Source organism: Kogia breviceps, chromosome 1 (assembly GCF_026419965.1).
Source record: "Kogia breviceps isolate mKogBre1 chromosome 1, mKogBre1 haplotype 1, whole genome shotgun sequence".
In the NCBI taxonomy this organism is placed as follows: Eukaryota; Metazoa; Chordata; class Mammalia; order Artiodactyla; family Physeteridae; genus Kogia; species Kogia breviceps.
This window is the reverse complement of record NC_081310.1, coordinates 61,618,504-61,631,730: the sequence shown is the minus strand read 5'-3', so window position 1 is coordinate 61,631,730 and position 13,227 is coordinate 61,618,504. Positions and strand designations below refer to the sequence as shown.

Here is a 13,227-nt window from a genome sequence, read left to right as displayed (position 1 = left end):
ACCAAGAGGGCTTCCCTGGTGGCGCAGTGGTTGAGAGTCCGCCTGCCGATTCAGGGGACGCGGGTTCGGCCCCGGTCCGGGAAGATCCCACATGCCGCGGAGCGGCTGGGCCCGTGAGCCATGGCCGCTGAGCCTGCGCGTCCGGAGCCTGTGCTCCGCAACGGGAGAGGCCACAACAGTGAGAGGCCCGCGTACAGAAAAAAAAAAAAAAAAAAAAAAAAAAAAAAGACCAAGAAGTTCATGTAGATAAAATGCTAGCACAGTGTCCAGGCCACAGTTAGCATACAAACGTTCGTGCCATTTCCATATATTCAGAGTACACACACACATCCATTTACAGCTTCTTTTTGAGATCTCTAGAGACACAGAGTCTGGTCTTAGTTCTGCCTCTAGGAGCTGTGTGATTTTGAACAGCTTGCTTCCCGTCTCTGGATTTCTACATTTTCTTCTGTAAACAAGAAACGGTATAGTTGTTCAGAGGTGAAAACTCCTCCTCTGGTCTCTCCAGGATAGACTCCATCAGTTCCTGGAGCAAAGGGGCCCCGTCTCCCTAAGTCTGGGTGATAAGTCGCTAGACTGAGCAGAGTGGGGCCAGGCTACTCTTCACCCACCACCAGGCCTCAGGCTTGAGCAGAGAAGCACCCAGGAACCCCAGATGGGAGACAGAAACAAATGAGAAATGTTTACTTCACAGAGAGGCAGACTATTTCCCCTCTTTGAAACTCCAGGCTCCTTTCTATAGACTTTTATTGGGCTTTTCACTTGTACATCATTTCTAGTTATGTTTCTGTGTTGGTCCAGGATTCAGCCTCAACGGAGAATGAAGGGCAAGGACACTGCCCAGCCAAGCGCCCTCCACTTGAGAGCTCCTGGTTACAATGATGCGGCCCGCCTCCACCATCTCCGTCCCTCAACGGTAGTTGCCCCATCAGCCCAGGCTCAGCTGCAGCCCAGAGTAATCCTAACAACTGCACACCAGGGTGGTCCAGGCTGTGCTTCAGGCTGCATAAAATTCTCATGTAGCTGGAAAGTATTCCGAGCCGGTCTGGCCCCCAGAAGCAAAGAGGGCAGATGAGCAGGGCCACAGGCTGGACGCTGGTGCATCACTTGCAGGTGGCGTAGTAGAGCGCGCGCCCACTGATGTGGTTCCGGATCTGCTCCACATGCTTCTCCAGCCCCGTCAGGTCCGCCGAGCGAAGCATGATGGCCTGGCTCCCCCGAAGCAGCTCCGACTCCATGTCTGAGGGCAGATGGAACAGCAGGGGTGGAAGAGGAGCAGGTGAGACACCTGAAGTCTCCCAACCCTTCCTTCTCCTCCCACCCACCTGGACGCAGCATCTGTGGGAGAAATCACCTCCACCTTGAGGGAGTCTGGCCCCTAAGGCAGCTCTCTCCAGCCTCAGGCCTCTCCAGCCCCCATCCCACTCTTAGAACAACATGGCAGGGGCCAGACCCAGGAAGCCCTTAACCCAAGGATCCTCTGCCTCTACTCTTCTCCTCTGCTCTAGGCAGAGTTGTCCCAGGCTGAGGAGGGAGGCCACTGGCACCAAGATTAGAAACCCACTATGTTGGACCCAGACAGCTGCCATCTCACCAATGATTCCTCAGGTGGGCCCCAGGGCAAAAGAGCTGGGTGGCCAGAATTCCTCCCCATTGTTTCTCCCCCAAAATGCCACTCCAGATAAATCTAGTCCTCCCCCTCTGGTCCATTCCGCATACCACCACCAGATTATGTGTGAAGGATATGAAGGACTCCAAAGTGATCTAGTCCCCCCTGTCATCCTAGGCAGGAGCCCCCGGTACCACATTCATGAGAGCTGGTACCCAGCCTCAGCCTGAACTTTCTAGGAACAGGGCCAGGGGGCACTGTCTCACAAGGCTCCAACTTAAGGCAGTTCTGCTTGTTAAAAAGTCTTCTCATTAAGCCAGAATCTGAGCACATCTTGCTGCCACCCAATTGTCCCAGGTCTGTCTCCTGGGGTGTAGGAATCTATTTTTTCTGTTTCCTACATGGCAGTCCTTCACATGTCTAAGGCCCCATCTTCCCCAGATGAAACCACCCTAGTTCCTTCATCCACTCCTCATCTGATATAATCACCAGGCCTTCCCTACAACCCAACCATGGCCACCCTCCCTTTCAAGCGTGTGGGTTCATCGATATCCCTTTTGAAGATGTAGTAGCCTCCATTGAACTCGATGTCACCTGGGAGATCAGCAGAGTGTAACAGGTTTATTAACAGACTGACATTCAGCCAGTGAGTACCCACACGGACCTAGGGGTTAATAAAATACTGACATTTTTACAGTTGCTGTTCTGTTCCCCGACCCCCATCCCCAGAGGCTCCTTAAGCATTGCTCCTCCCCATAACCCTGCAATTAAAGGTAAATTCCTGCAAGCAGGTAAATGCTTGCTCCAATGCTACAACCTGAGCCTTTCTGGCTGGTAGGTGCAGGACACACCAGTTACTAAATATTTTTAATATCATCCTTGAGCCATTACTCCCCTTGTCTTGGCTGCTTTGCATTTATTAGCTCTTTTGGCAGGAGCAAGGCACTTCTGACTTACATCAAGCTTACAGTTACTCAAAACTCTTGGGTCTTTTTCGGGTGAGTAGCAACTCATACCTGTGCATCACTAACTGGTTATAAAGTGTTTAGCTACATTATCCACTGAGAAGCCAGACCTCACCTGAGCTATACTTGTGAGTTTAGGTCCAAACAAGGCCAGAGTGAGAGAGAATTTTTCTCCTTGCTTAATTTTATCCTGTTAGTTTCAGCCCATCCTTTTAGACTTCTGAGACTGCCTTAGAATGCTGGTTCTGTTATCTAGTGTATTAACTACCCGTCATCCTCAGATCTGATTAGCAAATTCTTTATCTTCATACAAGACACTGATGGACAGGGCCAGGGCGCGCACTGACCCAGCCCTGGACTCCTCCATCTAGGTCAGCTCCTCTCGCCTCCCCCTTCAGTTGTCGCCGGCCATAGGCACTGTCAATTTGCCAGCCCGCCTTTCTCCATAGTGTCCATCTAGCTAGCCAAACAGATTTTTGTCAAAACCTTTCTCTAAAGTTCAAAGAGACTCTGGTTTTGTCATTCACAGGGCAGTGAGAGACTGAACCTGGAAATCTCTGTTCTCCTTTCCGAGGAACCTCAGAACCCTTTGGAAAGCTTCTTTCATTATGGTTTGCCATATTCAAATCCCTTGGATGGTTTCCTACTGCCTCCAGGGCTGAGTCTACCCACCTCCTCCTGGCATCAGGGCCGGCCTCGTGGACCAGCCACACTGGCTCCATGCTACTTCTCTCCCACCTGTTCTCTCCTCATCAACCCTCCTCTCCAGTCGGGTGGCCCCGCCTCCATCCTCAGAACATGTCTGATGTCCCTCCTCCTCCTCACAGCCTCTTCCAGGCTTATACATCCTCCCAGGCCCACCTCATATCTTATCTTTTTTGAACATTACCTTCCCTGAACATTTCTCTCTGATGTTATTTATCCTCTGAGCCCCTAGAGCTCCTATTATTTGGGCTTTTATCACAGTCCTCCTTGTGCTATTAAATACAGTTTCATGAAGCTGGCGGCCAATAGGAAAAATGGATTGCGAGCCTCTTGAGGGCAGGCCTAGTCTTTGTGAACGTGTCCACATGCCTCAAAGCTACATTATATGCCTTGTACTTACTAGGTGCTCAGGAAATCCCTATTGATCTCACTGCCTTAGCACTGCTAGCTCCAAACATTAGGCCTCAGAAACCCTGGGTTGGGAGCAGCCTTCAGGAATGCCCTGAAGTCCAAGTCCCTGGACCACTCCCTCACCTTTCATCCTGTCCATCATCTCCATGGTTTCCCCAAACAGTTCCTCCGCCTCCATCTTGATGCTCAGGATCCGGCTGCCCTGCTCTCCAAGCATGGGGCTCCGACCCAACCGGTCCTTCAACTCAGCATATTTTTGCTTTACTCTCTCAAATCCCTGAAAAAGGAAGAACAGTCTCTACATCATCATCATCCAAAGTCCTAAAGACCTTTGGCTAAAGGACTTGATATAACCCAAATCAGCACATAGAGATGAGGTGCCTCCTAATATCCCCAATGGCTTGATTCTGCCTGTAAAAGCCCCTGGGCCACAAGCCATACCTTAACTTCTGTATTTCCCTCCCTTCATCTGCAGTGCCAGCGCAGGACCAGGTACACAGTTGTCACTTAATAGTATGCTTGGCAGCTTGGCCATTGTACCGGGACCACCAGTACCCTGGAGACACTGAAACTGGCTCTTTGACCTTCTCTCTGATCTAATTCTGACAGTGATGGGGCTCAGGTTGGGCTAAGTCAAGAGTTTCTGTCTGGGCTGGATAACCATGACAGGGGCCAAGCTCTAGATCAGGGGTCAAGAGACCTCCTCCATAGATGAGCTTTAGGTCTGGACAGAGTCACCACTTCATCTGTGAAAGGAGAGGGACTGGACTGGCTGTTTCTGGCATCCCTGAACCAGCTCCACCAAAGGCAGCCAGAGGGAGAATTCAGATGCCTGGCCAGGTGTGCCTTAATCCTGAAGCCCCCACTGGATATTTCCGAATAACTGCTACTCGAAGTGCTTTGGAGCCCATGGTCTTATAAAGTGTATAGAGTCCTCTCCTGCTCCCGCTGGCCATGGCTGCTTGGGCTAACTCTGCCCTCTAGGTACCTCCTGGGCACTCAGTGCCTGCTTGCTGGCCTCCTCTGCCAGCTCCTGGGCCTGGACTGCCTGCACCCGCTGCTGCCTGGCCCGGCGGCTGAGCTCCTCCATCCGTGCTCGGAAGCCACCCAGCTGCTCCATCAGGCCCGTCACCAGTCTTTCCGCTGGCCCCAGCACCTGCTGAACCTTTGTGGAAAAAGAGACCCGGAGTTTGGGGTGGGTCTCATAGGCAGTGACCTTCATTCTTCTCTTCTCCAACTCATCAGGTCACAAAAACTCTCTACAAGCAGGACATCACTATCACCACCACCCCAACCCTCTATCTGCCCCCAGCATCCAGGCCTCCCCCTTCTCCAGCTCAGCTGACCACCCCCCACCCACTCCTGCAGCAGCTCAGAGCCCACCCTGGCTCCTGCACCAGCCACGAGAGCAGAAAACCAAAGGCTCGAGGCCAGGCCCAAGGCTCATAGGCTCCCTTCTTTAGGGCCCCAGCTCAGTTTCCACCCGGGTCACTTCCTGGCATCTTCTATGTCTTGTGCCTGAGTCTGAATGTTCATTCCCACAAGTGGGGGAAGGAAGCCATAATGCCTACCTCAGCAACCCTGTCTTGGATAAGCTGAAGGGAGCGGCGGGTGCCTTGCATGGTGTCCTGGGCCTCCTGCAGTGCCAGCGTGCCCTGTCGCAGGTTCCCCAGCACATCCTCCACCTGGCCCTCCACTGTGTGGGCTTGACTCCTGGGGCCGGGGGAATGGAAGGGGGTGTGGAATAGGTGCACAGTGAATGAAGAGATGTGGGATCCAACTCACTCCCCAGTCCAGAGAGTATCCTTTCCAGCCAAGATAAGAAGCCAAGTATTAACTCAGTAGCTTTTCCATCCCAGGACCCCACCAAGCAGGTTGTCTGAGGCAGCCTTTGGGGACGGTTTCCAATAAGGAAGATGGGGCCGTGCCAAAGTTTCAGCTGGATGCTGTGTATCGCTTCACCATCCCCCACCACAGTAAGCACTTCCTCCTGTCTCCCAGCCCTCGGCACCCCTCTGACTTGCAGACGTTCCTCTCTTGCTTCCAGCAACCGAGTTGGGGGGCAAAACCCCAGCCCGATCCTGGGAGAAGTTCAGGGCCCAGGGCCACACCTGGCCTGCTCAGCCTCAGCCTGGAGCCTGCGAGCCCGAGCGATGTCCTGCTTGGTCTGAGAAAGCACCAGGTCCACGTTGGGGAGCCTGGCTGCGATGTCCTGGATCTCATTCATCTTCCGCAGGACGGTGGCAGAATCTGTGGGCAGCCACAGGGCCAGCACGGCCTCACTGACCTCCTGGATGGTGGCTACGTCAGTGTCAGGGTCTGGAAGACAAACCATCCATCGGAATGGGGGAGCTCAGACCCCTCGCCCAAAGATCAGAGGCCTCTCCAGGCTGAGCAGCACCCGTGGGCAGCACCTCCATGCCATCTCTGCCCGGGCTGCCCGAAGAGCTGCCTCTCCCTCCCAGGCACACTCAGGCGCCCGGCTCTGAGAATTTCCGGGCTCACTGCCGCGGGAGGATATGGCTGTCGGCACAGCTGTGGCAACTAAGTGGCACCACGGGAAGCTGCAGGCTGGGGAAAAGGAGGTGGTACCAGGCAGCTGGTACTGAACAATGCCTGGAGCACAGATATAATCAGCCCTGAAGTGGGGAGACCAGCCAGGGACTGGAACTGCTTCCTTGGCAATAAGACCCCTTCCACGTGCCCCTCCTCTGGGGCAGAGGGCTCGCTTTTGCAGAGGCAGATCAAGATTACCTGGGCTTTGCTCACATGTCACCTTCTGAGAGGCGCCAGCCCAGGCCATCCAATCTAGGATCGCAACATCTACCCTCTGCCAACACTCCGTATCCTCCTTCTCAGCTTTATCTTTCTCCCTAACATTTATCACCACCCACGTGCTGAACACTGTTAACTCATTTATTGGGTTTTCTGTCATTTCCCCACTAGAATGTAAACAACATGAGGACAGGGACTGGCTTTCATCCACAGCTATAGCCCAGCCCCTAGCACGGTGCATGGCACTTGGAGGCGCTCTGTTTGTACATTGAATGAATGATTGAAGGGGCTCCAGTCTCAGGCCTCCTCTTTACTATTCAAGCAAACTGGGACAGGTCAACTGGCTTCGTTGAGCTCAGTTTCCTGATCCGTGAAATGGGAATCACAATGCCCAACCTCGAGGGATGATATGAAACAATCAATTTAGCAGGAATTTCACAATCCAACTCTGGGTCAGAGAGTAAGGTCAGAAGTACAGAGATGGCATCTCCTCCCCATGGTCCCTTTTACAGATTCCACTGGTACTGACATGGCAGGGAAGGGGGCATCCACCCACCCAGATAGTTTGCCCTGGGACTTAACTCCTCTGGGGCCCACTCAGCCTTACTCTGCAATCAAAGGTTTCCTCACCAGCTGGCTACACAGGTCCTAGACCCTGTCCCCTCCCCATGCCAGGTGGAAGGACATTCCTGGAAGGTGGAAACCATGCCTCTTTATTGCTATGTCCTTTTGGGGCCAGGGCAGCACACCGCAGGAGCTCAAGGCATGATTGTGTCTGAGTTTAATGAAGTGGGCTTTTCCCCAATTACGAGCTTTCACAAGGACCTCCCCATAGAGACCACCAACCTCTCACCTAACCCAGAGTCCTACACTCAACGCGGCCTATATGTGCCTTCCCTAGAAAGCCTCTTACAGTAAAGCACACCCTTGCCTAGCGCCTGCCCTTCCTTTGTTCAGCTTCACTTCAGCTGCACCCATGGGCTTGGTCTGAGTTACACTCAGTTCCGTGGGCTTCTGAGTCGCGGGGTGGGCTCAGCAAACGTTCACTGCTCTGTGCAGCAGGATGTGGGGAGCTGAGACTGCAAGTCAGATTGGACTTGGTCCTTGTCCTCATGGAGCTTGAAATCTAGTGGGACAAGGAAACACAGCCCTGAGTGACGGGGGTAAGCTCAGGCTGCTAGGACAGCTGTTACAGGTGCACCTAACCCAGTCTGACAGGTCCAGGAAAGCTTCCTGGAGAATGAGATACCCAGGGGATCCTTAGAGGGTGTGTAGGAATTAGGTCTGGAGGGGTGGGGCAGGGCAAGGGAGACAATGCAGGGAGAGGACCAACATTAGCGAAGGCAGAGAAGCAAGATGGGTGGTGGGGTGCTAGGAGGCGGTCCATCTCATAACGCAATAATCTAGAGCGTGGACTCCAGAGTGAGGTGAACCCTACCCGTACTCCCTCCAAGCTGGCTGCTTTTAGGCGGGTTTCTTAACCTCCCTGTATCTGGAGTCCTCACATGCAAAGCGGTAGGCAGTCGGGATTAAATAATGTGAAGCACTTAGAACAGTGCCTGGCACTTAGTAAGAACTCAGTAAACCTATTATTTTTGTCACTTCCTTCGATGACCTGAGAAAGATGGTGTCTCCTCCCTCCTCCGCTGGCCTTCCACTCTCCCGCCCTCGCTGTGACCCTGCGTGCCCACAGCAGCTGGTACCCATGCTTCCTGCAGCAGGACCCTGAGCATTAGAATCCACAGCCATGGAGACTGTAAGAATTGTCCCAGGTCCCTCCCAGGGCCCAGGTCTCTCTCAGGCCCTGCTCCTTTTCTCTGCCCCTCATCCTGTCCAAGGACTCAACCTGAGACACAAGCATAACTGAGCGGACAGCAGGGACCCCACAGCACGGCCACTCCCTGCCCATTCACTGGAGCCCAGACTGCACCCCAAAGACAGGCTTCCTATCCCACCACCCCCTAGCTGGGGTTGATGCAGGATGGGGGGCCACCTAGCCTGCCTTACACGGCTTCACTCAGGGAAAGACTTCCTTATTTGTGAGTCCCATCCCCAGACTCTGGCCTGTCCCTGCTTCTCTCCCACCTGCCACCTGCACCCAGGAGGGGGCTCTGGCCTCTTGAAGCAAACGCACCGCAATAGCAGCAGGAAGAACGACTGTCATTACACCAGGCCCTCAGCTCATGTTAACTGGGCTCCCAGCCAAGCAAATTCCCTGGCAGGGAGCAGAAATTTAATAATATCGGTTCATATTCCTGAGGCATCTTTAACTTTTCAAAACACATTTTACGTCAGTTGCTTGACACCCGGAATAAACTTGTAAAATACTGTCATCCCCGTTGGCAGAAGCGAAAGATGAGGCAAAGAGGAAAACAACTTGCCTAAAGTCCCACAGATTTCCTGAGTCCTGTCCAGGGACCTTCCCACTCCCCAGATGGCAAGGGAGGAGATCGGGTTCATTTATTCATTCAATCAACACTGGGTGCTTTTCTGGGCCTGGACTTATGCTAAGTGCCAGGGACACAGTGAATAAGACAGACAGCCATCCCTGCCCTCGTGGAGTTTAGAGTCCAGTGGGGAGACAAACATTACACTTGTAGACAGGTGAGCTCAACAACCACAGGCTCAGAGTAGAGCAGTGAAGGTCAGACTCCAGAGCGGAATATGGGGGGCGGGGGGATGACCAGATGGGGTGGTCAGAAAAGGCCCCCCGAGGGAGATATTTAATCTCAGACCTGGAGGGCAAGAAGCAACAGCCTTAGAGAGAGCATCCCAGGCAGAGGGACAGCAAGGGCCTCCGAGGCTGGCAAGAGCCTGGCCTGTTCAAAGACAGTTTGTGAGCAAAGTGGAGAGGATACAGCCCATACCCAGGAGGTAACAGAGGCCATGGTATGGAGCTGAGAGTTTATCCCAAGAACAAGGGAAAGCCAGTGAAGGATTTTAAGCATGAGTGTGACCCCACTTACACAGTTTTCAAATATGTTTCAGACTGTTCTGCTGAGAACGGGCTATGAAGGAGCAGGAAGGAGGTGGGGGGTCACCTAGAGGCTGTGCAGCTATCCAGGTGAGTGATGGGGGCTGGTCCAGGGGCATGGAGATCAAGGAAGGAAGTAGCTGACTGACGAATGGGGTGAGGGACAGGGAATGGAGCACTGAGGACAGGCAGAAGTCAAAACATCAGCCCAGGGCTTCCCTGGTGGTGCAGTGGTTGAGAGTCCGCCTGCCGATGCAGGGGACACAGGTTCGTGCCCCGGTCCGGGAGGATCCCACGTGTCGCGGAGCGGCTGGGCCCGTGAGCCATGGCCGCTGAGCCTGCGCGTCCAGAGCCCGTGCTCCACAACGGGAGAGGCCACAGCGGTGAGAGGCCAGCGGACCGCAAAACAAACAAACAAACAAACATACAAAAACATCAGCCCAGGGAAAGGTGAAGACCAGCTCACCGGAGAGGAAGTCCCGGACCTGCTGGATGAGGAGTCGCGTGCGTGTGACGTCTTCCTCCATCTGGGAGCGGCTGGTGCTCACCTGCATCTCCAAACGCTGAGCATCTGACTGCACCTGCAAGGTGGCTTCCTCGGCTGCCCTGATCTGCTGACACACACTATGGGTCAGCAGTGGTTAAAGCCCCAAGACGGCCTCTCAGCAGCCCCCGAGGATTCTGGAGGCATCTGCTACCCAAGATCTACCTAGGAAACTTTTGTAACTAGCTCGGTTTGGCCCCAACAGAAATGATGTATAAACACTGGCCTCAGACTCTATCTCTCACTTGCTGTAGGGCCACGGGAAAGTCACCTGACATCTCTGGGCTTTCGACTCCTGGCTGCAAAATGGGAGCTCTGACTTGCTCGGGGACTCTGTCCCCTCTGCCTCCTCCTCCATGGGCCCACCCCACCTCAGCCACACCTACCATCTGCCTGGTCTGCTGGAGCTGGGCATTGAAGCCCCGCAGCTGCTCGGCCACCTTCCCTGCCGTCCGAAAGGCCCCACCTGCCCTGGGGAGAGCACCCCTGCAGTGGGAGCCACAGGCCGTGCCGTTGTCTCGGGGACACACCTCCCCAGGGCATGCTTCCGGGGTGCAAGCCATCTCCCTGTGGCCCCCACAGAGCTGCGGAGAGACGGGGGCGTCAAAGGGGGTCCCCAAGCCTTCTCAGTGATCACTCCCCACCCACACCTGGGAAACAAGCAGGCAGACATCTCCATGGCAACTTGGGTACCAGAAACTTGTTTCCTTGGTAACTGCTGAACACACTATGTGGGGTCAAGGGTCGGGATGGGCGGGGCTGTGGGAGGTCCACGTGGCCCCAGGGGGCAATGTGGAGCAACAGTTGGTGAGTGACAAGCTGGGACAGGGGGCCTCTGGAAGTGGGGCCCCATGACAGGAGTCACCTTGTTGACGGTGGGTGTCAGATCAGGCAAGGAAGCCATCTGCAGCCTCAGGGCGGCAAGCTGGGGGCCACCGGTGCCTCCTGCCCCTCCCAGCTGCTGCTCCAGCCTCTCCACCTCTCTCCGGCTGTCCCTGAGCTGGGGCAGCCGGCGGGAGCTGTCCGCGACCTGCTGAGCAGCCTGGGATGACCGCTGGTGGGCCGCAGTCAGCATCCAGAAGGCGCCTGTGGGAAGAAGAGACAGAACCAAGCTGGCCCTGGAACCGGAGGCCTGGAGACGGAGATGAAGCCTGGCCCGGCGTGGTGTTCCCCTCACCTGAAGGATCGGCACTGATTATTTTTTCAAACTGCTCCCTCTTGCTCTGATACATAACGAGGAGGCGATTGAAGCTTCTGTCCAGATTCTCCAGGTCTCCTGGGAGGGACAAGGTCTCCTCCTCTAGGGGCAGATCCACCTGCAGGCCCTGGAGAGTCTGTCTGAAGTGGGAGAGAACCTTCCACTAAAATACAGGAGGGGGGCTTCCTCCCTAGAGCCAGCCATCCCCTCGGAGAAATCGCTACTGAGTCAGGAAAAAGAGACGCCGTCAGCAAAAGCCACAGAAAGGAGCCTCCACGGCTAGCCATCCTTTCCTAGCAGGAAAGGATCCTGCTAGGCAAAAGCTAGCACAACCTCCCTCCACTCCTATGCAGGCAGATCCATAAAAATCTCTCCCTCCTTGGCGTGTGTGACCCTATTGGTCCCGGCTTTCCTCCACCTCCCCATGTCGGTTTCCACAAGGAGCATCCCCTGAGCCCCTCCTCCTCCTCCGCTGCCTGCAGGCTGACATCAGCCACCGCCTGTACAGCAGGCTCCCGAGTCTCTCTTCTGCAGCCCACACCTCCTCACGGAGCTCCCGTAGCTGCTGCCCACTGGTGGTCTCCACCTGAAGGGGGTCACCAGGCCTGACCCACCACGGCTGAGCTTTCAGACATTCCTCCCTCCCGGGCCCTCTGCAGCTCCACCCACCACCATTCCCTCCACCAGCCTCGCATTCTCCATGGCCAGGCTTTGCTCAGCACGGACCGTCCTTCTGGAAAGCCCCGCCAGGCCTGCACACCCAGCCCGCAAACTGCCTGCGGACTCCCTACTCGGTTCCGAGACCAAGGTCAATGGCACACCTAGATGGCTCAGGCCCTCACCGTCAGCAAGCGCTCAGGGAAAGCAAACTCATCAAAACTTCAGAACGAAACCTCACTGAGAAGGCGCCTCTGCTGGTAGGAGGGGACGTGGGTGGGACTGCTCCCATCCCAAAGGCAAACGCAAGTTATTTTTAGAGCCCTGCCTCTCAGATGCCCTCCCCAAGGCTGACTAATGCAAAGCTGACTCTCCCGCGGGCGGCACCGGGCACTTGAAGGAACTCGGGACTTGGGCTCATGCCCCTGTACTCCCGGTCCCCGGCTCTGCCCCTCGGTGGCCACGTGACTCTATCATGTCACCTATCTGGGCCTGTTTCCTCACCTGCAAAATACAAGGAATAACACCCGCCACGCCAACCTCCCAGGACTGTTGTGGCAGTGAAAAGAGAGGCGCCTGTGAGAAGCCTTGGTAGACGGTAAAGGGCTGTAACCTGTGTAAGGAAGGACCAGGGTGCCCCTATGTGGACCCACGTGGAGTTATTCTTCTGCCACATGGCTCAGCAGGGAGAGGGAATGACCTGATGGAGACGATGGCATTGGCCACCTGGGCCACCTCCTGCTCCGTGACCGAGGCGCCGCCGAGGATGGCTTGGATCTGCTCCAGCTTGTTCTTTGTGTCCAGCATCCGGGAGGCCAGGCCGCGGTCATCCAGGCCCGGCCCGGGCCACAGGCTGGTGGTGGCATTGCGGAGGCTGCTGAGGCGGAGGGCCCGCTCCCGGAGGCCGGCGTCGTAAGTCTGGAAGCAGGGGTGGCAGGCCCCACACACCGGGTAGCGGTCACAGTAGCCTCGCTGGCACTGGTCGCAGCGTGGCCCGGTCAAGCCGGGGCGGCAGAGACAGCGGCCCGAGGCCTTGTCGCACCCTGGTCCCTCCGTTCCCCGGAAGTCACAGTCACAGGCTAAGGTGGGAGAAATGGTGGTCAGCAAGATCAGGTGTTCGGTGGGGAAAGCCCGAAGAGGAGGTCTGACCTCAGGGTCTTTCACACTTAGAATAAGACTGTCAAGGCCAGAATGAGATCATGGTAATGACAGCAGCCCTTACGTAGCACCTCCGATGTGCCAGGCGCTGCTCTGAGCCTCACTCACCAGGCACACGCTAACGCTTCCGACCCTCACCACACACTCTGTGGCAGAGTTAACACGCTTGTTTTCCCATTCTCACAGATGAAGCATCTGAGGCTGTGTGCCCCTTCCCCAGATGAGGAAACT

The 13,227-nt window shown here is 55.4% G+C and overlaps 1 protein-coding gene across 8 annotated transcripts in view; it reads right to left on the bottom strand.

Annotated features, from left to right (window-relative positions):
* Positions 1–730: 730 nt before the first annotated feature.
* LAMB3 (laminin subunit beta 3) overlaps positions 731–13,227 on the bottom strand; it is a 126,132-nt gene continuing 113,635 nt past the window's right edge. For all 8 annotated transcript variants that reach the window (XM_067032427.1, XM_067032420.1, XM_067032386.1 and 5 more), the window contains 10 exons: positions 12,539–12,917; positions 11,161–11,321; positions 10,849–11,069; positions 10,370–10,567; positions 9,906–10,050; positions 5,802–6,009; positions 5,262–5,403; positions 4,679–4,855; positions 3,814–3,967; positions 731–1,240 (listed from right to left, as the gene is read on the bottom strand). In XM_067032427.1, coding sequence (XP_066888528.1) covers positions 1,104–1,240; positions 3,814–3,967; positions 4,679–4,855; positions 5,262–5,403; positions 5,802–6,009; positions 9,906–10,050; positions 10,370–10,567; positions 10,849–11,069; positions 11,161–11,321; positions 12,539–12,917 — 1,922 coding nt within the window. In that variant the 3' untranslated portion in view covers positions 731–1,103. The remainder of the gene's footprint in view (positions 1,241–3,813; positions 3,968–4,678; positions 4,856–5,261; positions 5,404–5,801; positions 6,010–9,905; positions 10,051–10,369; positions 10,568–10,848; positions 11,070–11,160; positions 11,322–12,538; positions 12,918–13,227) is intronic.